General features: G+C 48.7%; 2 protein-coding genes across 7 annotated transcripts in view; one reads left to right on the top strand and one right to left on the bottom strand.

The window, feature by feature from the left end:
* DIDO1 (death inducer-obliterator 1) overlaps positions 1 to 16,115 on the bottom strand; it is a 51,176-nt gene extending 35,061 nt beyond the window's left edge. For 2 of the 5 annotated variants that reach the window (XM_081288979.1, XM_081288982.1), the window contains exon 1: positions 6,483 to 7,363. The gene's annotated coding sequence lies outside the window, so the exon portion shown is untranslated. Of the gene's footprint in view, positions 1 to 6,482; positions 7,364 to 15,952 lie in introns of those variants that run through there. The other 3 variants (XM_081288981.1, XM_081288980.1, XM_081288983.1) reach the window with 3 other exon arrangements.
* Positions 16,116 to 16,264: 149 nt separating this feature from the next.
* On the top strand, positions 16,265 to 25,453 carry GID8 (GID complex subunit 8 homolog). Of its 2 annotated transcripts, none has more exons than XM_081288984.1 (5): positions 16,265 to 16,420; positions 18,886 to 19,015; positions 20,399 to 20,595; positions 21,010 to 21,207; positions 21,986 to 25,453. In XM_081288984.1, exons 2-5 carry the CDS (start codon positions 18,898 to 18,900, stop codon positions 22,157 to 22,159), a joined length of 687 nt encoding a protein of 228 aa, XP_081145110.1. In that variant the 5' UTR covers positions 16,265 to 16,420; positions 18,886 to 18,897; the 3' UTR covers positions 22,160 to 25,453. The 2 variants fall into 2 exon arrangements, with proteins under 2 accessions (XP_081145110.1, XP_081145111.1); XM_081288985.1 differs by lacking the exon at positions 16,265 to 16,420 and adding an exon at positions 16,466 to 16,824.
* The last annotated feature ends 770 nt before the right edge of the window (positions 25,454 to 26,223 follow it).

Raw genomic sequence — 26,223 nt, 5'->3', positions numbered from 1 at the left:
TGTGGATATTCTTTGACACTACACAAAATCTGGACAAGTAGCAGTTTCATAAAAGTAGCTGCAACCAGGAATCTGGAACCAGGTCAACGAATGTTTCACTGTCTTACATTGAAAGCCGCTGGTCTGTCTTGCACTTGAGTGCATTTTTATTGGGGAGCTGTTTTCTTAGAAAACACTGGCATGAGTTTCAGGTAGAGGATATAAAAGAAATGCATTTGTTAATGTCAGCTGGCATCTCCTAGAAGTCTATCAGGCAGGGATCATGCTCACAGTGGCAAAAGTTTAGTTTTCCAGAAGACAAACTTTCTCTTAAAAGTGCAAATTTTATCTTTACCAACAAATATTGTTAGCTGCTTTGAGACACGTATCATTGGATTTGGGGAAAACACCTGCCAAAAACCCAGTGTGGCAGCTGCCTGTGTCTGCTCTCAAGAAAGTGGCTGGCTGGCTGAGCTCACAGTCCAGGCCCCCAAAGCTGCTCCTGGACGCAGCCCACTTGTGGGGATGCAGAGGTGCGGCAGGTGCATTTGCTGTCTTGTCACAGGCAAGGATAAACTGGTGAACGCTGGATGCTGAGTTTATGAAATCAATACTTTCACTGCTTCATCAAGGACATTCACTCTTAAAGAAAACTGGCATATTTCAAAGGTGCTGTTCATGGTAGAAACATTGGAGCTCTGCACATGGGTCCAAATGTCAACTTGGAGGAAAAGGCTCATCATTATTGTGGGAAGTTTTGACCTTAGCTCTAGGGAGGGCTGAGGACCCCCAAAGATCCGGGAACATATGTGGATGTGGCTACATATCACTTCTATTACTTTAAGAACACACGGGGTTATGTGGAAAGCAGTAACAGCACATTGATGATGCACAAACATTTCCTTCACAAAGGCTCAGCAATGATCTCACAACCCCTTTCAGATTCCCTGACTTGGCCAAACGCTAGCTGTCACAGCAAATTTCTTAAGAACTAAATACACCCTCTCAAAATTTTATTTTTATATTATTACAAAAAAATAAGCTTAAGTATTAATAGTGATGCATGACTTTAAAACCCCTGTACAGGGTTGTGGCTCAGTAATAAAGTGCTTGCCTAGCACGTCAGGGCCCTGAGTTCAATCCTCAGCACCACATAAAAATAAACAAAGGTATTGTGTCCAACTACAACTAAAAAATAAATATTTAAAAAATTCAAAAATAAACAAATAAAACTCCGGTACATCTAAATGTGCAACTGTTGCTATTCTAACTCTGCTTTAAGTGAATAAGGAAAGCAAGCTAGTTTACAAGTATCTAGTTCCACACAGTTGAGAATACCTCCTTGGTGATCAATTGCTAAGACACCTTAAAATAAGATACACAACCATGATGAACTTATATTTATTCTAGACAAAAAGATAATAATCAAGTATATATTTTGCCCCGTTTGGTGGCAAAACATGTTTTTCAAATGTGATTTTCCCCTAAAACAATACTCAAATTAACAATTTTAATTTTGAAGCAATTCTATCCTGTTAGTCAGAAATCACACTCAATGCTATTAACAAAACCTCATTATTTTGTATTCTAGTCAGAACTTGTTAACTGTGGCAGATTAAGCCAAAGTTCACACTTACTTATAATTTCTATTAAGGGTCTATTGTGTCAGCAATCCTTTGTAACGTGGAAGAAGAGGGATTGAGAATATATTAGCTTTAAGTTCTTTATTAAAAACAAAAAGATCACCTAAGAAAGGGCTCTTCTACAACTCAGTGTTGCTTGTGGTACTAGGGATTGATCGCAGGGGCACTTTATCACTGAGCACATCCACAGCAGCCCCCCACCCCTTTTGTGGTGCTGGGGATTAAACCCAGGGCCTTGTACATGTGATGCAAGCGCTCTATGAACTGAGCTACATCCGCAGCACCCCCAGCCCTTTTTATTCTGAGAAAGGGTCACCAAGGTACCCAGGCTGGCCTCCCCGTTGTGATCCTCCTCAGTCTCCTGAGTAGCTGAGATTATAGGCCCATGTCACTGCACCCAGCTGCAACTCAGTTTTTACTAATGGAATTGTCAACTCATACGGACATGTCTAGAAATTTCATAAATGCAAAAGCTTCATGTACTCTTGCCTCAGTAGCATCTGCTTACAGTCCATAGGATACCTGCCCACAGCCTGCTCTTCGGCTCTCTTCTTCTGGGGCACCAAGTTTGCAGCAGCAAAGGTTATGCTTGTCCATCATTTGCTCAGACCAGGTTTGGGTCCACAAGGGAAACCAAGAGAAAAAGACTTGAAGACTGATGCCTTAGCCAGGCCCCTGCCCCAGGATCCCCTCTTTTCTGGTTTCTGGCGCAAGCAAAGGCTTGAGACCTCAGTGGCAACTCAGGTGGGAATTTTAAGCATCCAAGTGATTGCCAGGAACCAGAAACAGTCAGTAAGCTGTCAAGGCAAAGAGAAAAATGCGAGGGTCTCACTGCTTTCTATTCAGTGGAAGGCTACAGAGTCTCTAAGTGGCCACTTGTGCTGGGCTCCCCTCTTGTCTCTTCCACACTGTTCCAGAGACACCCAGTCCCAGGGTGAATGTTGCTCTTAATGAAAGGTCACAACCAAGCCTCAGGGGTCACTGCAGTGTACAGTGTACAGGTTCTGAGGTTCATCAGGAAATCTGGTGTTGATAATGCGTCTTGAGTCAACCACCCAAACTTTAATGCACACAATGGGTCCTCCTGTGGGTGTTTCCAGGACAGCTCTACAGGCTAATGCAAGGGCTCCAGAGACTCTGGATCTGTGGCTCTTGCAACTCTGATCACAGGATCTTCCTCTCCACTGGCCACTGTCCTCCCAACACTCAGGACCAGCCCTTATCCAGACCCTCCACTTTGCACAGCCAATAGGACCCACAGGCACACCCACAGTAAGTGCACACATGAAGGTGTGCTGCAGGCAGCAGTGTCCAGAAAAGGCCACAGCAGGAATCCCAGTCCCACCTTGGGCCTGAGACACACCTCAGACTCACTCCACACTTTTTCCAAAAAGCGAGAAATTGGTTGAGCCCATGAGCATACTTCAAAGACACTGCCTACCTTCTTGAAGGTAATGCACTTCAGATGTTTACAGCCAACTGTATTTTACACTCTTACTTCCCAACAATAACAGGATCTCCAAAAGTTAACTCTCAGGAGGTGGCTGGTGCCTCCCCAAATCTAAGCCATTTGCACAATACTAAGACTTTATGTGCCCTGTCTACCATCACTCACAAGAGGGTGTGGACAGTTATCCGAAGCTTAAGCTGCTGTCAACCAAACAGATTTACAAAAGCATAAATGTCACCTTTCCCATTAAAGGACTTGGGAAGCAGTTCCCCTAAAATGCTATTTATGTTAAAGACAATAAAGGCTTATCATCCTAAGTTTTAAAATGAGTTAAAAAATTAAATGTCTCTTTTCTGGCATCATCATACATAGTCTAAACAAGAACTGCTGCAGTCTTCAGGGCCTTTTTCAGGAGTATGAAGACATCCTGGGTTCATCTGAGAGTGGCTGGTGTGGGGCAGAGAGCTCCATTGACAAGACTTGAAGGGGCCCAGCGACATCTGTGCCCTATCCATTCTGTCAGGACTCCAAGGACAGTGATGAAACTGCTGCAATATTTGAGTTTTTCAGATTCCTCTCACAGTTTCCAGTGATGGCTCACTGCCACCTAAATTCAGGCAAGACTTCCCTCCCCACATCTGCTCTGTGAGGTGGAGCTGCATCTGAGGGAAGCACCAGTCTCAGGCCACAGCACTAGGGACCTTGGAAACTAATACCAGAAGTGGACTGTGCTGAAGGCTGGACTCTTCCTTCCCCTCCAGGGGCTGTGGAAGGCCAATACCTCATTACTTGTTGCGGGATGAGGGTGGAGGCAGAAGGTTGGAAAGGATTTCTGGCATGATTTAGATTTCCTGTATCAACTTTACAGATCCATGAAGTGCTGAATTTGAGAGTCAAGCCTAAGAAGCAACTTCCTGTATTTACCACGCGGGTGGCAGAGAACCAGAAAGGCTATTTTACTACTCGAGAAGTGCTGTAAAAGAGAAAATACTATGGGGCCTGCTGTTCCCTTCAAGTGATTTTTACTGATTTTGTGTACTTTTAATTGTGTTGATGGGGGTCTGCCTGGTGTATCTGATATGACAGCTCTGTAGTACAAAAGAAAAAGATTTATAACTTTAAAGTTACAGTCTAACAAATCCAGAGTCCCTGGCCTGGACCTACTTGGCGAGGACCTTAGCACTTCTCAGGAGAATGGCCCTCTTGGTATAGGTTTCAAGTTCCTGGTCTTGCCCCTGCTGCCAACAGTCTCCAGTGCCCAGCACCACAGCAAGACTCTCCCCAACCCAGACATGTGTGGAGTGGGAGCTCAAGGAACAGCCCATGAGTGAAGAAGCAGGCCCCCAGACCTTAGTTCTAGCTGAAAGCACAACCTCTGGCAGTGTGCCTCGTGCAGTGGGCCACACTTCCCCATGTGTGAAATGGGGACAATGCAGATGCTTTCCAAAAGGTTTTCTGAACCAATACCATATCAAGCACCATATCAGTACTGCATTTGGCAAGTGTGCAACAAATGGCCAACGTCTCCCATCAAAAGGACAGCACAAGTGTAGGTGAGGGTTTGCAAAACAAGCTCTCTAAGGTTAAGTTTCTTCAAGTATTTACCAAAACCTCTTATGTGCTGGGCACAAGGGGACAAGGCATCATCCCTGTTCTCATAGAGAGGGGGGCCACTTTCCCTTTGACAAAGAGAACTCACAAGGGCATGCACTGGTTAGGTTTTCCCAAGAGATGACAAACTGAACACAAACTAACATTTGTCATAACTAGAGTGAAAAAATCATGAAACACCCAGAGGGTGTTTAACACCTAAATAAAAAAATCAAGAGTCCTAAGATTCAGTGCCATGGGAGTTTCACAACTCGGGAGTGCTACAGCAGGGACAACCAGCCCAGGCAGCAACCACATTCTCTGAACACCCTTGGCCACCCACACACATCCATGATCACCAACAGGTTACTGCTATAGTATGCGGCTCCTTTCTGGTTTTATTTTCACATATTGTTTACATTTTCTTTATGTATATTATCTTTGTAACCAAATCACACAAAATCCAATTTTATTTTGGAAAACACCCCTACCCTTTCTGAGACAGGGTCTGGCTAACTTGCCTTAGAAGTCCAGTCTAGAATTGGTGGGATAGAAGGACTCTCCCACCTTAGCCTCTCCATAGCTGGGACTACAGGGGCAGCTACTTTACCTTTTTATAAAGATATGTGTGGTGATTCACCTTTTTATAAAAATATGCACATAGGGTGTGACTCTACATCATGAACAACCAGAGAAATGAAATTTCTGCAATTGCTGCAATTGTGTATAATGAATCAAAAAGCATCTTGCTGTCATATATACCTAATTAAAATAAATAAATTTTTAAAGTTAATAAAAAAAATTGGGAAGGGATTGGCTGGTTGTCTGATAGTACTCGCTATTTCTGTGATAAAATGAAACAAATACAACATGTTTAGCATATCATTTACTGAATATTAAAAAGCTACAAGTGTGTGTGTGTGTGTGGGGGGGGGAGATAGAGATATTTAAGTGGTAGTTAGCCTATCAGCACATGAAAAACAATCCCGAGTACCTAAGTTTGATGCTCTGGGAGAAAATGTCTGCCTTATAAATTGCCACACAACACAATTACCACCTACTGATAAGTTTGATAGTAACAGCTAGAGAATTCTTAAAAAATAAGTGCGACTACCAATTTAACTTCCCCTATTAACTAATCCTCAAATTGACTAATCAAGAGAACGGAACAGAGCCGGGCAACAGACGTTCGGTGAGAAGCAAGCATGTGCCCGGGCTCGCTCCGACTTGGCGCTCCGACCCTCCTCCCGAGGAGCTGGCCCCTGCGGCCGGCGGGTAGCGCACACTCCGGTGCCTGATTAGCCTTAGCTTCGGACACCGGCCAGCCTCCGCCGCTTCAACCAGAGACTCGGGAGGGAGCCCTGTGCGCGGACGCCTTCCTAACGGACTCGGGCGCCCGCCGGCCCGGGAGGGCAGGCCTCGGCCCAGGGACCCCGGGGCAGCGGCAGGCGTCCGGTGAGCGCCGCCCACCGGGAAGCACCCGGCACCCACCCCCTGCGGCCTGCAAGGCCGCCCGGCCGCCCCGCGGGGAAAGCCAGCAGGGCGGCGACTGCGGCCTTCCGCCCGCGCGCTGCCAACGCTGCCCGGGCGCCCGCGGGAAGACACCCGCGGCGCGGCCTCGCCCAGCACGGCCCTTGCCCGCCGGCCCGCGCCGCCCGTGATTCAGCTAATCGCGCCGCCGCCCCTTGGGGTGCAGCGCCAGGGCCGAGACCGACCGCCATCTTCTCGGCGGCAGCGGCGCCTCGCAGGGCCGGCTCCGCCCTGCTCCCGAGTGCGGCCCGCGCGGCGCCCGTCCCTCCGCCGCGCCCCGGAGCACTCACCGCGGCCGCCGGACTCCCGCGGCCATTTTCTGCGTCGCGGCGGGGCTGGCGCGCGCGACGGGCGGGGGCCGGCGAGACGCGGCGGGGCAGAGCGGCGCCCCCGCGCGGCGGGCGGGGAGGCCAGCCACCGAGACGCCGAGCGGGTAGAGCGGCCGGCCGCACAGCCACGCCAGGCCCCGCCCCCCGGCGCGCCCTCGGGGTCTGCGCAGTCTTGCTAACGATTGCTTCCGTGTCTCAGCCTGGGGTTCCGGACCCTAGGTGGCAGCCCCCCGGCACTGCCTGAGCAGGGAGCCCGCAGCCTCGGGGCTGCACTTCACTCCTCAACACTTGGAGCCAGCAGGGACCGGTGCTCCGTGGCGCCTGCGTCAGCAGCAGGGGAGAGAGGATCAGGAAAGGTCCAGTGTTCCCTTCTGCAGGCCGCACTTCCCACCCTGGAGCACCAAGGGGTGTGCTGCCGACGCGTTTTCCCCCGGACCCGAACCGCGCCCCACTCGAAGCCAGCACGCAGTGCCTGGGTGTGTGCGCCCCCAGGGTTGGGGGTGGACCAGCGGACGTTTACTGTCGATAAGGCATTGAGGTCTTGGGGTGTTCAACTTTCCACCTGGCTTTCCTTCATTTCGCTCACTGCTAACTACTGATACCCCATCATTTCTATCCCTAAGTGTCTCAGGAATGGGCGCACTGGTCACTTGCCTTGAGCAAGCCCCCTGTCTCTACCTCGCTATGAACAGCCTTGCAAGTCTTGGCAGGCACACACCCCACCCCCCACCCTCAGCGCGGAGATGTAAAATGTCCAGCAACCCTATGCTTCCATCCATCTATGAGCCGGGGCCCGGGAAGATGTGCTTTCTAATAAACATCTCCCAAGATTGCAAGACCCGCCCGTTCCTCAGTGACTTTTTTCCAAAAGAAAACTTAGCTATGAATGGGGAGTGATAGAGCGCTTGCCTATCAGGAACAAGGCCCTGGGTTCAATCCCCAGTATGGGGCGGAGAGAAAGAAAACTTTGCTGTACAATCAAAGCTGTTTCTGCTGGTGTGAACCCTTAGGATCAGAGGAATATGGCAGGGAAGTACTCACTCACCCCCGCCCCCCAATGTGCCCTAGTAGAGGAGAGTGGGTTTTTGCCCCCAAGGTGTAGTGGGAGTACAGCAACCACAGTGGGGGCTGGGAGTGACAGAGGGCAAGCCTAGCATGGCAAGGCTGAGTTTCATCTCCAGCACACACAAGGCCGGTAGTGTGACCTTGGGCAAGCAGAGGGTAGAAAGGGGACTCACTGAAGGAAGGAGGAAGAAGGCCACAGGAGGTCTCCCTAACAAAGAGAGAGCCCCTGGCAGGCTACTAGCTGAGGATCTTTACAGCAAATTTTTTACACAAGTGTGAGATTTTAAAACACTTTAACTCTGGGGTGCAGTTTTAGGAGGGGCATTTGGAGAGGAGATCAAAGAGGACAAAGAAGCAGCACAGAAGTCGGCAGGACTCAGAGAAGGGTAAAGGGGGGGGGGCATTGTTGCAGCCCCTGGGTCCACCCACCGGGTTCCCCAGATGCCTGCAAGGGAACTGACTACACTCCTCCCCTTTTACCTGTGCTCACTACTCTTGGGAGTTGCTCTCCCAGGTGAAAAGAGTAGTTGGAGAATTTGGTTTAGTGGTACTGGGGATTGCACCAAGAGGCACTCCACCACTGAGCCACACTCCCAGCCCCTTTTACTTTTTGAGACAGGCTAAGTTGCCCAGGCTGGCCTGGGACTTGCCTTCCTCCTGCCCCTGCCTCAGAAGCCTCTAGGATGATAGTGCAGCCATCAGGAATGGCTAGTTTGGGTATTTTAAAATGAATACTTCCTCCTAACCATATTTCAAAGTAAAACCCAGAGGGCAAAATGAATATAAACAATCTCCAGTGGTCTCCCGAAATTCTTCCCTAAACGCCCTGAAGTAGCAAGAAAATCCCAAAGCTGAGCGAATGGGCAACAGAGCACTTTGCCCAGCCAGGAGCTTCAGAGAGGCCCCACGAGGCACTTGCTCCTGGAAACACCGGTTTGTGGTGGTCCAAACCGGTGGAGCGGTTGGCTGGAGCTGGGTCCAAACCTCTCCACCCATAATGCAGAGGGCTGGGGGGGGGAGGGGGGGCGGAGGGGGGAGGGGAGAAGAAAGGGAGGGGAAGTGGGGACCAGCTGCCCTCTGGCCCTGTTGGCCCCTTCTCCCTGGTCTGCCCCCCAGTTTGGAGGTATCTGGCAGGACCCCCCAGTACTCAGGCAAGCAGGGGCAGCGTTTGATCACGCTGCTCAGGCCACGTCCACTTGCTGCAAGTCTCACGCACTGCAACCCAGGGTCCTGGCACTCAGGCTGTGCCCAATTCTTGAGAACTCAGAGGTGCATGGCAGAAGCCCATTCCCCAGGGACAGAAGGCAATCCCCCCCAGCCCCCACACCAAGAAAAGACAAACCTAGCACACTGTCCAGGTATCCTCAGGGTATGGAGGGGGCTGGGTCCAGGATGCAGGACACCAAAATTGAAATGCTCACATCCTTACATAAAATGGTGCAGTATTTGCCATAACCTGTGCACACACCCCCATACACCTTAGATGGTTTCCAGATGGCTTACAATACCTGATCAACATAAGTGCTCTGTGAACAGGTGTTGCTCGCTACTATTTGGGGGAATAATGACAAGAAAAAAGTCTGTACATGTTCAGTATTGAGCAATTTTTTTCCTGATATTTTTGGTCCGCTTGGTTGAGTGTGTGGATGCGGAACATGTGGAATCAGAAAGCCACGTGTATTTTCTTACAGCCCATGAAAGCTTAGACCACTATGTTTTGTTTTACTTTTTAAGAAACTGGTGAATTTTTATTACTTTTACACATATAAGACCAACAAACTTAAGGACTTTTCCCCACTTGGTGATGGGCATGAACACAGAGCCTTGTCTATGCTAGGTAAGGCTCCACCTGAGCTACATCCTCAGCTCCAACAGTGAACTTTACAAAAGCCTATTTGCACAAGCAATCAATTCACCATCAAATCCACCGCTTCTTCCCCCAAAGCAAAACAGATAAGCACTAGTCTTTGGTTCAATAGTGCCAGATCTTTGTCCTTTGGATATTGCATTTGTGCATTACTGAGGAAGAGTGTCATCAAAAGGGGCAACTTCACAGCAAGCACTGGTTCAATGCTGCTGACACAATGAGCAAACTGTCACAGTAGCAGATTGCAGAGGAGGTGGGTAAACTAAGGAGATGGCAGGATTGAAAAGAGGAGAAAACCAGACTAAGAAATCCAAGGTAAAACTTGCTCCCACCCCAGGGGCGTATAAAAGCCAGCTGTGGCATGTGATGGCTCTACAGGGTACAAGGAACAGTTGAGAATCCCAACTTTGTCTAATTAAACTTTTATTTTAATTAGAAGAATAAAAAGTAAATATTTCACCCCTTATCCTCTGGAGGTTACTCAGGACAAGGTAGCTATAGCCTCAAGACATTATCCACAAAAGAGGCAAAAAGAACTACAGGTAAGACAGAGAACTAAATCCAGATGTGCTATTCCCAGTTGTATCACTTCCTGGGGATTCTTAAACAGTGTGTCAAAAAGTGTCTTCATATCTTCTGCTATAGTAAAACCTGGTTACTTATATGAGTGAACACATTAATGCAAAACCACAATGACTGCTCCTACCTCCTAGGGCGCTTCATAACGTTACCGAGATGCCCGTTTTTCTTTTTTGAGTTCAGTGAAAAGTAAATACAGCCAGCTTTAGAAGAAAGTGATGTTTTAATAAGTATAAAGCAAGAAAAAACTATTTCCTATTTAGTTTTATCAACAGTCTTTAGAGGTGTACATCAAGTAAGAAAACCAAAATTATAACACCTTTCTCGGAGTGGGACAGGAAAGCAGTCTAGGAGCTCAACAACTGTGCCTGAGTAGGCCCTTTGCCCTCACAGCTCACCCACCAGCACCTGCCCCAGAGACCCAGCAGGGGAGAACAGACAGAAAGAGGTGGGACCAGCCAAAGGAAGGTGATCAATTTACATTTAAATTCTAGACATGCAGAGGCCAAAAGCCACCAGGTGCCTTCCCCCAGCCTGAAGCATCACTCTGGGATAGGGCGGACCACATTTGCATTGGTGACAATTAATGATCTTTGTTCCTCAAACGAAAACACTTAAAAAGCAAGAAACCAGTGACCCTTTGGAATAGGAATACAGGTTGAGCATTCCTGATCCAAAAATCTGAAATACAGAATGTTCCAAAATCTGAAACTTTTGAGCTCTGACAAGATTCCACAAGCAGAAAATCACACACCTGACCTCACATGATAGGTCCAAGTCAAAACGCAGACACACTGTAATTGTCACATAAAATTACCTTCTGGCTATGTGTATAAAATATATATATATATATATATATATATATAATATAATATAATATAATATAAATTTTGGGTTTGACTTGGTCCCATCCCCAGGATATCTTAGTGTGCACACACGTGTATGCAAATATTCCAAAATCTGAAAATATACAAATTCCAAAATATTTTTGGTCCATAGCATTTTGGATAAGGGACACTCAACCTGTGCTGTATAAATTAACTGTTCTTGCTTAACTCAAGAAACAGAAGGGGGACTGGGGTTATGGCTCAGTGGTAGCACCTTGCTCATGTGAGGCACTGGATTCATTCTCAGCACCACATACAAATAAATTTAAAAAATAATATAAAGGTCCATCAACAACTAAGAAAAATTTAAAAACAAACAAACAAACAAACAGAAGGGCAAGACTGAACGGGGGTATCTGCAGGAAACAGCCACAGGAATAACAAAGAGGCTGAGCTGTGGGGCATCCTCAGGAATCTAAAAGGGGACTCTAGTTTTATTCTGAATCTAAACAAAAATCACCTTCCTGTATCAGAATCCTTTTTTGTGTTCCAATTGAACCAACTACTTCTAAAATTCAGAAACTGGTGTGTCCACAGGAGAAATAAGACCTACACAAATCTGCTTATGGAAGGGGGAGGCCAGTGACACTGCCTGTGTGGTTGTGCAGAGAAATGAAGAACTAGATATACCAAAGTTTTTCTCCACCCCATAGAAAATGATCATTTAAAGAGTAAATGTGGGGGCTGGGCTGTGGCTCAGTGGCAGAGCGCTTGCACTGGGTTCCATCCTCAGCACCACATAAAATTAAATAAATTAAACAAAGGTAGTGTGTCCATCTACAACTAAAAAAAATAAAAACAAAGAGAATACATAAGAATATTCTTTAAAAAACAGAGAGCGAGTAAATGTGGGGCTGGGGTATATAACTCAATGGTAGAGCGCTTGCGTAGCATGCAAGGCCCAAGGTTTGATCCCCAGCACAAAAAGAAAAAGAAGGAAGTAAATGTGAGAGGATAAAAAAGACGACTAAAAGCAAACTGAACACAAGGCTGCCCATCTCTGCTCAGTGCTCTGACCTCCCAGACATCTGATCACAGCAGCTGTGCCTATGCCAAAGCATGTGCACCATGCACAGGTGTGCAGACACATTTATATTCTGTGAATTAAAAAAAAAAAAAAATCACATCCAAAGCCAGTGAGTGTATGTCAAATCCCTGACAGGCCAGGGCATTCTATCAAGCTCAATATGCAACTGTACATATTAAGTACATACTGAAGTATGCTGACTAGGTAAATTAGGGGACTGCCACTCAAAATGGTATCTGTTTGGACTTTTCCATAAAAGGACTACCACTCCCTCAGGTGACTGCACGCTGGACCCAGTGTGTGTCCCAACCCCAGCAAGCACTAAAGAGGACCCTCTTTTATTTTTTGCAGTGCTGGTGACTAAACACAGCGCCTCCATGTTAAGAAAGTGCTCTACCACCCTGAGCTACATCTCCAGCCTTAGGAGTTAAAGGTTTTAAAAAAGGAGGAGGAAAGAAGGGAGGGAGTAAATTACTGCTGGGCACAGTAGCAAGTGCCTGCCATTCCAGCAACTTAGGAGGCTGAGGCAGAATGATCACAAATTCAAGGCTAGCCTGGACAACTTAGCAGGACCCTGTCTAAAATAAAAAGGACTGGGGGTGCAGCTCAGATGAATCCCCAGAATGGGGTCAGGGAACTACCCTTACCAACCAATAAAACATGATCAGTGCTTCAGGGAGAAGGAAGGGGACCACCCCTCCCTCTAAACTGCTGTGGTTCCACACACAGCAAACCCTCTCCTCTTCCTTCCACATCTTCATAAGAAGAAACCACAGATACTGTGGAAGGCTGTCTGTGGAAATGGGCACCTAGGTACTCACTACCTATGGTGTGAATGACCTTGAACAGCAGCAAATGATCAAGTTCATAAATCATCCTGAAAATTCAGAAGGTCTGTTTTGCCAAATCTCTTTGAAAGTCGGGACACCAGTGTATAAGATTTATGCTTTTGGGTTTTGAGAGTAAACAAAAACATCTGTTGAAATAATGTGGTTATATAAAACATGGCTTTTGGACATTTTATGATTTGAGTAATGGAAGCACTCATTTTATTCTCAAGAGACTTTTCTCTTAAAAAAAAAAAACAAACAAACCCACAAAACCACTTCATTAATGTTCTTGTAAGAAATATACCTTTAGGAGGTCAGTCAAATAGAGGAAAGGGATCAGAGGTAAGAAGCGGGGGAGTGGTGGGAAGGAATACTGGTCATGATGTTGTATTGTGTGTATGTATTAACATATAACAACAATATACAACTATAAAGCACCATTTAAAAACATGGAGGGAAAAAATATATATACTTTTAACACTGCTCTTTTTAAAGAACTGTTGATCTCTTTCAAAATGAGACAACTTCTCAGATTCAAAGTCACACCTTGGCTTGCAGAACAGGGGCATCCTGAATGCCCAGGGGCCCCTCCCAGTCACTGGCCAGGTCCTGTGGCTTCCCTCTTCCACAGGCCATCCCTTCCACATCAGAAAGCTCAGCCAGTTGATGAAACCACTAGGCTGACATCTCGGTCAAGTTGGTGACTGCCACAGATGGGAACCGAGGTGGACCTCTGTCCTTGGCCATTCTCTCCCTCACCCCTGGTGCCACTGTAGCTCTGTGTGTCTCCAGGGCTCTGGTCCAGGCTCTCCTATCTGCTCCAGATACTCTGGACAGACACCTCTGCACACCTGGCTGTGCTGTCCATCAATCTACCTGAATCGAACCTACCCATTCACCTGTTCCCCAGCAACTCCACTTTAGGCCTCACACAGCACCGCAAAACCTACACATGCAGAAAGGAGCTCCTACCTTCTGTCCCTATGCCCAACCCGGGCCCTTCTCTGGTATTCCCTTTCAACCAATGGTCTCACCCTTTAAGTCCAGAGGCACCAGCCAAAAGCCCAGCAATGGACCCGCCCAGCCACACCACCTGCTGTTGTCCCTTGTGTGGTGTTTCTCCCCACACCTGCTGCCTGTCCCTAGGCATCTTCAGCTTCCCCTACTCATCACATTTGACTCCTTGCTCTGCCACCAGTACCACAAGTGGTCAGTTCTGATGACTGTTGCCTACATCTCCCTGCTACATGGACACCACTGCTCTCAGTTTCTTAAAACAACACCTAACAGCTTTGGGAAAAGCCCTCTGGTCAATGTGCTACTGCCTCAACAGGCTCCTCTTCCTTAGTGAGAAAGAACATGTTGCCTTTCTCCTGGATTCTGGGATTAATCATCCCTCATCTGTAGGTCTCTCTCTGAATGCATCTATCAACTCTCAGTTGCAGACCTGATCTTCCCAGGGAGCTTTAGATGTGTCTGACAGGCACCAAATCCAACACAGCCCACACCGAGCACGCTCTCTTCCCCTCCTGCTCCATCCACATCCTTCATCAAGATTGTTCCCTCAGTGCTGGTACCCCAAAGCAACCAGGCTGCACATGTGTGCCCCACTCTAGGCTTCTCTCCATGAGCTCCCACAAATTGCCCATCACTAGGGACTGTCCATTTCCACCTCCCTGAAGGTCTCCCTCCCCTTTCCATTTCTGCTCCTGTCGCTTCTGATACAGTTCCACAATGCTCTTCACTGATTCATTCCTTCATCTACTCAGCAAGTTCATACCAAGCTCCTACTAGATGTTTTAGCTGTAGTCAGTACACCCTATACCTTGTGGTTTTTTGATGGTAAATCATGATTTACTACTAGAACAGGAACATGCGATATGGTGTTGAGAGCCAGAGGGAATGGTTTAGAGTCTCATGTGGGAACAAGGGAGAGGACCAAATCCAGCTTTGTTGGGGAAGACTTCCCAAGGAAGCCCCATGGCTGTTGAGAAGTCAAGAGAAGCCTTTTCCACAGGCCCATCTTGTCAGCCAGGGACAAGCAGCCTTGGTGAACAGAGAACCACAAAAGGTCAGGATGGTTGGAGCAGGCAGGGTGAGAGCAGGAAGGGTGGGACTTTTAGCTGCCAATCACTCTAAGTGGGCAACTGGGGAGTCCAAAGGGTGTTTAGAGGAGAGTGACCGGGAGAGATAGTGTTGGAAAGATCAACCCGTCTGCATGGTCTTGGGAGGGGAGCTGGCAAGGTCATGGGTTAGGAAGATCCTGTGATAATCCAAAGAGCAAAAACCATGGTCTCAATGTTGAGGCTAGGAAACACTAAACCAGGGACGGTTTCTAGGAAGGAGTAAGAAGGAAAAGTAAGACTTGACACTGGTTGGCTGCTGGGGCTAACCCACCATCCAGTGAAGCCTCAAAATGACCACTCTCTTCTCCTTGGGCTTCCCCCAAGCTTTTCCCTGGGCACCCCTTGCACACTTTTGAGTTGACACAGAGCTAAACCTAGGGTTATGCACGGCAAAAGACGTCTGTATTGCATATGCATTTAAACAGCTTTGGGTCTGCAGATTTAGCTTATTCGGTTAATGGGAAATGTCTACTATGCAACCTATTTGCCGAACTGGATTTACTTTCAGTGAGGAAAAGTTCGACCTCAATTTCCCACGACTTCGTTCGCTTTTAAGAATCACACCACACCATCTCACCGACTTGTAAAGATTTCTTCCTGAGTCTTTGCTAAGTCTCGGCAACGACCCTGCAGTGATGGCTCTGCGTTCTTCTGGAGCAGGCAAATAACAAGGGACTAAATACTCCAACGCCCACTTCCACCTCCCGCCGGGCCGCTCTTCAGGCCGCCCCGCGCTCGAGGCGCCCTGGGCGGCGGTCCCCTCGGTGCGCGCCCGGGAGCAGGGTCCCCTCCGTCGATCCTCGAGGTCGGCTGAGCCAGACGCCCTAGGATGGGTCGTTCTAACTACCGCTCTGGCCTCAAATGAGGACGCGCTCGGCAACGTCCGCCTACTAAACCCGGGGGACTCGCTTCCACCCAAAGGGAGCGCTCCAGCCGGGCGGCCGTGGTGGGCCTCGGGGACGCAAGCCAGGCAGGCCGCCAGCCGCGAGACGTCCTCCTCGTCTCAGGCACCGGCGCCTTCCCACCCCGCCCCATTCCCTCCGGCCTCACACAAACGACGGGAAAGGAGCCGGGACCTGCGCCTCGGATTCAGTCTAGACGTCGCCATCCGGGCAGTACGACTCCGCACTCAGACGCCTCCGCAGCGGCCATCTTGCGCAAAGGAGGCCGACGCCTTTTGACTCTCGCGCCAACCCGTAGAGCGAGGGCGCCGCCGGCGAGTTAAGCGCAAGAACGGAAGCTAAGGCATCAGCTTCCGGGGACCTCTCGTTCCGCCCCCTCGCGGGAGCGCCCCATTGGCTGCTAGCTCGCTGTCTCGTGGTCTCGCGAGAAGTGACTGAGGGCCGGACGCCGGCGCGGCTGCACTCCGGTTCCCCGCCCCGCCCCCGTCTCCGCCGCGGCCTCCGCCTCCCTCTACTGGGCGATTGCCGCCGTCGCCCCTCCCCGGCCCCGGGAGCGGCCGCGGAGCCGCCGCCGCCGCCGCCCACACTGCGCTGCGCGGGAGGCGGGATCCACAAGGTAAGATGGCCGCGGAAGGCCCCGGCGGCCGGGCTGCGCGTCTCCATGGGACCCGGCGAGCTGACCGGGGGTCGGGGCGCGCGAACTGGGGTCTGGGCTGGGCCGCCCAGCAGCGCCTTCCTGCCCCGCGGGCTCCCGACGGCCGTCTCTCCCGGAAGGGAGCATGCTGCACGTTGGCCCGCGCTCTGTCCGGGGCAGGGATCGGGAGCGTGCGTCCCGCTCTGCCCAGGACGACTTTCGTAGTAGCACCGCGTTGGAGCCGCGGCGGAGCTGTGGCGTGCAGAGCCGGCCCTGGTCGTGCGCGGGGGCCGAGATGCGGGTCTCTGGTGCCTGTGTACCTGCTGGGGTCCAGGGGCTGCTGGTTTCTGGATGACTGCTGGTTACGTGTGGAAACTCACACGAAGGTGTTTCTTCTGGGGGCTTTTTAGATTGCTCCGTAGCTCGCTAGTTTGCGAATAAGAGTTTTTGGTCTAGCTGAGTTCTGCAGTTGACCTGTAAACCATCTGAGAGACCTTAGTGCCGGTGACAGCCCGCCCACTTGACCTCCCTTCTTCCATAGTGCCCCTCTGCAAGTTCCAGCTGCTGGCGCCTTCACGTCTCTGCTTGGTCTCTGGAGTCCGTGCATCCCCTGAGTGTGTACCCCCTTGTTCCCTGTCTACTCTCTCCCTAGGTGGTCTTTGCTGAACTCTTGGCTTAGATGTTTTCCTCTTCACCACAAATGTTTCCCTAATTAATGTTTTCAGCGTGGGGCTCGACCTGTAATCCAGATGCCTGCTACACTTCTCCAGCTACTTAGTAGTCATCCAGACCTGCCCTGCTCCTCAAACCTGTTCTGCTTACAGTCCTGCCTCCGTGTTTGTGGTGACATTCTCCAAGGTTTTTCTTGCTTGGAAGCTGATCTGAATTCTTCCCTTGCTTTTGTCCCAACACATTCAGTCCAAGAGTAGCCATTAGCTCTATGACCAAAGCCTTGATCTGAGTGTCTCTCGTCTCTGTTGCTGGCCTGCCTGCTCAGTGTCCAGTGTTCACCCCACTTTCACCCTGGAAACCTGTACCATCTTCTAATTTAATTTGTTGAAGCAAATTAACATGAATTTGCTGGGTATAAAGTAATATCCATAAATCTATGTCAGTGGCATTGTATGAAAAGTAGCCAGTCAGGGCACTGTGTCTCTACCTCAAAAGCCAGCTAGTGCTCTGGAGCTAGCACAGCAACCCCTGTGGTCCCCACCATCTCACCCTCCTACACAGGTAACCTCCTCTGAAGTGTCAGTTTTCACACCTTTAGCTACTAATACAAAACAAAAACACCTTTTGCCACATAGATATTTATTGTCATATATTTGTTCTTTCCAAAACTCATGCCTTACTTGGGTCTCCACTGTAACTTGCTGTTTGCATTCAGCATTGTTTTGAGTCATCCACATGACTTTGTGGTTTTATTTATTTTAATTGCTTTATTAAATTTTGTTGTGTGATACATGACCACAGTCTCTTCTCAAATATGAATATTTCTGAAACCAAAAGTTTTGATTTTGTTTGTTTTTTTTTAATCTGGTGGCAAAACCTGACTTAGTAAAGTCTAACAATCTCCATTGCATTTAGTGTGAATACGCTTACATTTCAATGAAGAAATAATACCTGATTATGGTGTGGTGCCCCAGGCCCTGGAGAGGCTGTCATAAAATATATGTTAACTTATACCATGTCATCTGTGCAGAATCTGAAAAGTTTTGAATCCCAGAATATACTACCCAAGGGTTTTGGATGTGGGCTCTATATATTAAGGTTTGTTTGCCCATACTCCTGTTGAATGACTGTCCAGGTCGGTGGCTTTCATGTTCTTGCTGTTTTGAGTAGTACTTCTGTGAGCAGGGTTGTCTGCACTAGGTACATGCAGATGAGCTTTTCTACGGTATAGATTTAGCAAGAATGGAAATGCTAGGTTCTTAGGGGTACCACATGCAGGTTTACAAAAAATCCTGATGCATTTCAATGAATCAGTCTTCTGGCAGTACAGTAAAAGAGGTCAGGAGAAGTGTCTTTGCCAGCACGTGGCATTGTTGGATTTCTTTGCCAGTCTGGTGGGCATAGGTAGGCTTACAGTCTCATTTTGCTCACATCATAGCTTATAACCCCTAGTAGTTCCCATTACACTTAGCTGGGACCCTAAATATCTCCCTCAGCTCAGAAGGCCTCTACTCTTTGATGCCACTGACCCTTTGCCTCTGAGCTCTCAGGCCTTTGCTGCTTTCTTGCATCCGCTCTGCTTTCAGCACACCTATCCTTGGTGTTCTCTACATGTGCATTTGGGTCTCAGGTCCTTTGTACTTGCTATGTTCAAGGTTGACAGCACCTTTCCACCCTCCCACCCCCACCTCCTACTGCATTGCTGCATTTGCTTTCTGAGAGGATCTGCTGGGCATAAAATTCTTCACCAATTACCAAAACTTTTTTTTCTATAGAAATAAACCAGAATGAGTTATGCAGAAAAGCCTGATGAAATCACAAAAGATGAGTGGATGGAAAAGCTCAACAACCTACACGTCCAGCGGGCGGACATGAATCGCCTCATCATGAACTACTTGGTCACTGGTAATGGCCTCTGTGGGGACAGCCACTTGGGCACAGCACTCCCTTTTACTCCCTTGTACTCAGTGGTAATACCACATCGTGTTCAGGCATTGGGAGATGCAGTGCTCACTTGACATACTGGTAAACTGTGTTAAATAAAGCCTTTTCAGGAGATGAGATATGTACTCCACGTCTTTGAGAACTAGGGCAAAAATCAGTGTCTTGGCCTTTGACAGTTTTGTAGTTAGGTAATCCAGATCATTAAGACCATTCTGAGCCAGGTGTGATGGAGCATGCCTGTCATCCCAGCGACTTGTGAGGCTAAACCAGGAGCATCCAAGTTCAAAGCCAGCCTCAGCAACTTGATGAGACCCAGTCTCAAAAAATAAAAAGGACACTGGGGTTGTAGCTCAGTGGTTAAGCACTTCTGGGTTCAAGCCCAATACCAAAACAAAACAGAACAATTCTGAATTGGACTTAAAGGTCAGATAATTGATGTTTTCTGGTGAGTCTGTTTCTATAAGGAGTGCCCAACTCAAAAAAGAGAGAATGGGAAGCTGGGCACTGTGGCACAGGCCTGTAATCCCTCCTGTTTGGGAGGCTGAGGCAGAAGGATTACAAGTTTGAGGCCAGCCTAGGCAATGTATCAAAATCTGTATGGAAAAGAAAAGAAAGGAATGGGGACTGGGAATGTAGGCGTCCCTGGGAGATTAATCCCCAGTACCACAAAACAAACAAGCAACAAAAAAAGAGGGAAGGAAGAGAGCAGGAGCCTGCAGAAAGAAATAGCACCAAGACCCCCTTCTCTTGGCAGGAAGAAGATCACTGACAGCTCTAGTGAGAAAAATCAGGGGTTTTCAAAAGGCAGGAAATAAAGTTCTCTTCTTCCCTCCTGTTCATCCCTTCAAGTTAAAATCTTTCTCTGTTAATCCCCAGCCATCTCTTTAAGTTGATTTCTTAAAAGTTTCAGAAAGTTGATGAGGAAATCAGCATCTGTCCTTGTGGTGTGGGAGAGGGGGACAAACACTGCGCTGATGTTGGTGAGGGAGCAGTTGGCTCAGGGCAGGTGAAGCCGGTATGGACACAGCAGCCCCTTGGAGGCACAGCCGGTGTGTCTGCCTCACCAGGAGCCAGGGTGAGCTCTGGTGTGCTAGCCTGCAGTCCCAGCCTTCTTCATCTAGTGGGTCTCACTAACCTCTTGGCTGGGAAGGTGGGCTGTTTGGATGGGATGGAAGGAATGAAGTGTGCTTCCACTTCATTCCTTGTCCTAAATACCAAGTCCCTAAGAAACTGTGGTTGGTGTCAGGGCTTATCTAATTGAGGCAGCTGGATGTTCTAAAGGTATGAAGGCTTCGATAGTTCCCTGCTGCCTTTCCTAGTGGTAAACATAGTTTTCATTTCTAGAAGGCTTTAAGGAAGCAGCGGAGAAATTTCGCATGGAATCTGGAATTGAACCCAGCGTGGATCTGGAAACTCTTGATGAGCGAATCAAGATTCGGGAGATGATTCTGAAGGGTCAGATTCAGGAGGCCATTGCATTGATCAACAGCCTCCATCCAGAACTCTTGGACACAAACCGGTACCTTTACTTTCATTTGCAGGTGAGTGTTATTGGATGTGGATACTTGGTAAATTAAGGTTGTTTGCAAAGACAAGTAAGCAGGCTACTTGGCATTAATGGAATATTGTAGTTTTTTGTGGAAATGGTATTAGAGTTATGTGCTTTACTTATTTCAGAAACTCCTTTTTGCTTTTAAAATACATTTTTTTTTTTAAATACAAATTTAACAACCTGGAGGTATTAGAAAAGCCTCTCCTTGGAGTTGTACTTTTTTTTTTTTTTTTTTTTTTTGGTGGTGCTGGGGATGGAATCCAGGCCTTGCACACATGGTAAGCAGGTGCTCCACCCCTGAGCCCCACCCCAGCCCGTCGACTGTACCTCTGACTGGAGCCCAGTGCTCAGTGCTGCCTGCCTGGGTGGTCTGCTGAGCGTGTCTGTGTTTACCATTGACCAGCAACAGCATCTAATTGAGCTGATCCGCCAGCGAGAGACTGAGGCGGCACTAGAGTTTGCCCAGACGCAGCTGGCAGAGCAGGGCGAGGAGAGCAGAGAGTGCCTCACAGAGATGGAGCGAACACTAGCCCTGTTGGCCTTCGATAGCCCCGAGGAATCACCCTTCGGAGACCTTCTCCACATGATGCAGAGGCAAAAGGTAGTGGTCTGTAAGAGGGAAAATCCTTTTACCCTGGTGGATATTAGAGAGGGGGTTCCAAAAGGGTGGCATGTGCACTGCATTTGTGGTCTGGGGTGGGACAGGGCTCTGGCTTGTGGCTCTTTGGGGAGATAGTGGCGACTCCTCCCTGGCGTTTTCTCTTTCATCTTGTTGAAGGAGGAGCAGCAGAGGTGTGATGGCCTGGCGGTGTCCAGACCCCTGTGCTCATTTTTTTTTTAAATTTATCTTAACCTTCCTCCTGTTTATTTGAAAACTTCTAGAAACAGGTGTCCTAAGAGGTTTTAAATTGTAATTGTGTTTTCTTCTGGGACTGCTGCTGCTCTTGTGTGCAGCCACAAACTACAGCTCAGGGCTCCCAAACCCAGGGCCCGACTGGTTCAGGGCTCTGACCTCCTTGCACCACATTGGAAGGACTACCTCCCCCAAAGGTTGCCTGAGGCTCTATAGGAGGGAGCCATGTTGCCACTGTACTGGCCTCTGCTCTCTCAGTCCCTGCGGCACTTTATTTGAGAGGCTTGCAGCACTTAAATGACCTTGAGGCTGGAGGTGACACTTGCTGACCAGATTGTAAAAGCTGCTCTGGGCAAGGACTGTGTTTAATGCCTCCAGAATGGCTCATAATTATGGGTTTGATATTCATTTCAATGAATAGCAAACTTCTCATGAAAATGGTTTCCAAGAACATAAAATGCGTATTGTTAGTAGACGTGGCGGTGCTCTGTGTGTGTGACCTTCACTGGATGTGTCTGTTTTCTAGGTTTGGAGCGAAGTTAACCAAGCTGTTCTAGATTATGAAAATCGTGAGTCGACACCCAAGCTGGCAAAATTACTGAAACTGCTACTGTGGGCTCAGAATGAGCTGGACCAGAAGAAAGTGAAGTATCCCAAAATGACAGACCTTAGCAAAGGGGTGATCGAGGAGCCCAAGTAGAGCCTGCGCAGGCCCATCGCGCCACCCCCCACAGGACTTGCCTTCCCTGGCGCAGCTGGAAGGTCCCCACTGCAGTAGGAAGCTTTTCCCCCTGGTACTTTTTTTTTGACTCAGCATCTTTCTTAAAAGGAAAACGCTCTTTTAAATGTTGGAAGCCCCTTGGTGAAGGGTGCCATCTGGGAAGGCTGTCTGGCTGTGCACTGGTGTGTCCTGAGGACCTCAGCGCCTCCTGTCCCTGTCGGGGTGCTCTTGTGCCTGGCTGCCTTCGGGGCTGGGTTCCCAGGGCTGCTGGGTCGACCCCGGCCTCCCTTCGAGGGGCATGAATAGCACCCGTCACTCTTGCTTTCTGCTGGCTTGTAGGCAGATAATGCCTTTGTTAATTTTCCTAAGTCTTGTCAGGCCTTCATCTTCAAGTTTTTCCTCACCCATGTTTTTCATTTTTTTTTTCCCTTCTCTAGGAAACAATATATAAATTTGTAAATCCTAATTCAAAGATGACTTTCGTGTGAGGGTATTGAGTTGGATTTGTTTTTCTCTTTTAGTCTGGGTTATGTGGCTTTCGGGGAGACGTGTGTAAGGTGTGGAGCTGTGTGCATTTTGATTTTTTATATATATATTTTGGTGCTGTATGTTATGAGAGACGAATCAGTGAACCATCTCTTGTAGGCAGTTTTGTTGAAAATAAAGGTTTCTCTTTGATTTCAATAATGACCAGAATGGCCACTGAAAAACACTGTCCTTTCAGCCAGCCTCTTGCTGGCACTCACTTCCCTGTGCTTAAGTGTGAGGTAGCCCTGGTGCTATGGGGATGGGCCTCAGCAGGGTGCCCAAGGCTCTCTGTGGAAGTGCTGCTGCTGTCACGACTGTGTGTCCAGACTGTGTCCATCATGTGACATGTGTGCAGGTCGGCCCTCGGTGATGGGCATGTGCACACACGAGTGCAGACATGAAACCTCTGGTTGCAAAGGGGCCTCTAGGGCCGTGCTGAAAGCCAGTGTTGGGGGTGGTCTCAGCAAGTCTGGCGGGCCATGGAGACGATGCAGGAACTATCCAGGGGTGGGAGTACTCACTTGCCTGCAGGGACTGAGACTCCGCTGAGTCTCATCAGTCCCTTGGCTGAGTCCTGATGCTGGAGTAGAGTGTTCAGGGGCCTGGGGCCCGCAGGAGAGTGGTGTATTCTGCTTGTTCCGAGCAGCACAAGGCATCTGGACCAGCAAGGTCTGACTGGGGAGCAGGCGCCAGCTTGCCAGTGCTGGCCAGTCAGGTGATCCCCTGCTGGGGGGCTGCTCTGCACATCTCTCTCCTCCACCTGCAGCCTGGCAAGGTGTTCTCAGCCTCTCTACTTCTATTTTCACTGGGTAGAAGCTTTTACCTAGATGGTTGGTGAGTGAGTCAAAACAGTAGAGCTGTTGGCAGCCATGATGGAGCCACTGTGGCCCCCAGACTGCCCCTTCCGCTGTGTTGGTTTGGGAGGTGGAGGGAGGAGAGGTCTGCCCCAGCCTCTTCATCACAGTGAGTTGTCTTCAGGTGCAACCTTTGTTTAGAACTTTCCTTCCTTAGTTTTGAAAATGAAAATAAGAGGGGAAGGGAGCAATAAAACTGCATATTTTGAAAAGCCCTAGATGACTGGCACATGATCAACTATCCTTTCTCAGTGTAGATGAGATCGCTTCCGTGGACAGTGTTTTCACTATCTGGCACATGTGAGAAGTGTCGTCAGGTGGTGACGAGACGAGACGATGGTGTTTTATTTGCCCATTTGGTCAGAGCAGCTTCAGCAGCCATTGCTGCTCTCTCCAGGGCTGGGATGTCAGAGTGCAGGACTTCAGGTGTCCTGCCTTCTGCCAGCGCCCTGGAGAACCCCTCAGGGCTGCTTTGCTCTTAGTCTCTGCAGCAAGCAAGTGAAGTTAGACTGCTCTGGGATGATGGACGCCCAGTATACTTTGGCTTTTCTACTTTGTTTCATCTGGAGCCCACTGATGTGTTCATGAAGATGTAGTGTTGTAGCTGGCACTGTGGCACGTGCCCGTAAGCCCAGGAACATGGGAGGCTGGGGGAGGAGGATGAGTGGCTTGGTGAGATCCTGTGTTGAAATGAAAGTTAATAGAAAAAGTACTGGGGTGTAGCTCTGTGGCAGGGTGCTTGCCCAGCATGCATAAGCTCTTGTGTTGGATTCCCTGTGCTGGAAGGAAAAAAATAATTCAACCGTTTCACAAAGCAGTTATTTCTTCTTTTTATGCCTTCTAATGGGAAGTGCCTTGAAATAAAGGAAACTTTGAGAATATTCTGGTGTTCTGTTCCCATATCATGAAGTCGTGGGAAGAATAACTCTGTTCTGGAACTTTCTCAGTCATGGGGTTATTGCCAATTAATTGAGTACTTGTGTGTTTGCCACTTGAATTAAGTGTTCAGGTTCTGGAAAAGGCAGGTGTTGACCATGGCCTTGCCTGAGACATGGCTGAAGACCGGTGGCCCTATGCATGCAGAAACCGCAAACCAGAGTCTACCCCCAGGGTGGGGTCGAGGTTGGGGTAGCACACTTGATTTCCTTCTTTCTATGCACTTTTGCATAGAATGGAAGAACTCGGAATCCAGGAAGACTCTTAACATGTTTCATGATACAGATGCTGACGCCTTCAGGATAATGGAGCAGGACTCCCTTCCAGGTTGTTGCTTTCCAGTCTCAGTATGAACAAAAGACCAAATTAAAAGCCTCAGGTGAGCAGAGAGGTCTGTCTGCACCTCTGCTGGTGGAAGGTGTCGAGTGGTTTTGTGGGACACCATGGCATGGGTGAGTCTGTCCCTAGCCTTCACTCGTCACTGCTCTGTTGATGATTTATTCTGATGCCACCACATGGATTCTTGCAATGGGATATGTTTTGGTGTCAGAAATAGGTATTGCTGTGTCAGATGGACAGTCAGTCATTCTGTCTGTCTGCAGCAGCCATGTAAAATCCTGCAAAATGCCCTCGTCCGCCAGAGCACTGTGTTGTGTGCACATTGGGTTCTGTCATTTCTTGTTCCAGGGAGGCATTTGAGCCCTGCCAAGCCCGGTGGAAGTCAGTATGTCAGAATTGGAAGAGTAGAAAGAAACTGGATTCCTGTTAATACACTTTGGTTTTAATCTTGCCCCACTCCAGTAGTACTTATCTTTGTACAAGAAAATCTCATAGAGCGCTCGCCTAGCACGGGCGGGACCCAGGTTCCATCCTCAGCACCACATAAAAATAAAGGCATTGTGTTGTGTCCATCTATACCTTACAAAAAAAATTAAAAAAAAAAAGAAAAAGAAAATCTCCAAGTATATCCAACATAAGAGCCCACCACTCTGCTGGGAGCTGCAGCTGTTGCGGGGCTGCTTCCTGTGCTCTCAGCCATCATGGTAAGGGCTCAGGCTGTGGAGGGCTGTATGAGGAAGACGCCATGGGGTCAGCAGTGGCACCTGGGATATGACATCATGCACTTAGTGCGTGTTGGGTGTTTCAGCATAGAAAAAGAAGACCTTCCTCCCCATCACTGTTCCTGTTGACACGACAGGACCTGGTGTGTGATCCTGATGCTAGCTCGGGTTTGCTTCGTGCTTGCAGAAGGCAATGCAGTGATTCATGACGGTAGGTGTCACTGGAGTGCTGGGATGTGTGTGCCAGCATGGCAGTCCAAGAGGCTCCTGGACAAGCTGTGACCCGCTTGTCTGGGAGGCTCTGCCTGTGTCAGGGCACCATCATTGCTTGCAACTTTTTACTCATGTAAAAGTAAAATACGGCGTTTGCATGGCCCTTGGTATAGCTCATTGTGTTGGACTTCTAGGGCCTGTGCTCCATTGGGTAGACTGTCCTGACACAGAATGGCTCTAGGCAGTAAGGTCTGGGTCACAGACCCATGGACGTGAGGCACTTGATACAACTGGCTCACGGGTAGATGTGGTTCATGGGTGATTACTCCACCTGTGTGGGGAAGAGGTGCCCCATCTGAGGGTGCCTATGGATACTCGGCAGGAACATGGTGATCCAGTTCATCTGTAGCTTCTCCCTGACTCCTAGTTGGAAGACCAGGTTTAAGGTTCC

The sequence above is a fragment of the Spermophilus citellus genome (assembly GCF_964194105.1).
Source record: "Spermophilus citellus genome assembly, chromosome: 4".
NCBI classification, from domain to species: domain Eukaryota; kingdom Metazoa; phylum Chordata; class Mammalia; order Rodentia; family Sciuridae; genus Spermophilus; species Spermophilus citellus.
Note: the sequence above shows the minus strand (reverse complement) of the source record. Positions and strands in the feature narration are given on the sequence as shown.

What these genes read in the sequence shown, in the direction of transcription:
- GID8 (XM_081288984.1), top strand. Translation starts at nt 18,898, where the DNA reads ATGAGTTATGCAGAAAAGCCTGATGAAATCACAAAAGATGAGTGGATG. An exon ending in ACCTTTACTTTCATTTGCAG is followed by an intron (nt 20,596 to 21,009) that starts GTGAGTGTTATT and finishes ACCATTGACCAG; the next exon opens with CAACAGCATCTAATTGAGCT. An exon ending in ACATGATGCAGAGGCAAAAG is followed by an intron (nt 21,208 to 21,985) that starts GTAGTGGTCTGT and finishes TCTGTTTTCTAG; the next exon opens with GTTTGGAGCGAAGTTAACCA.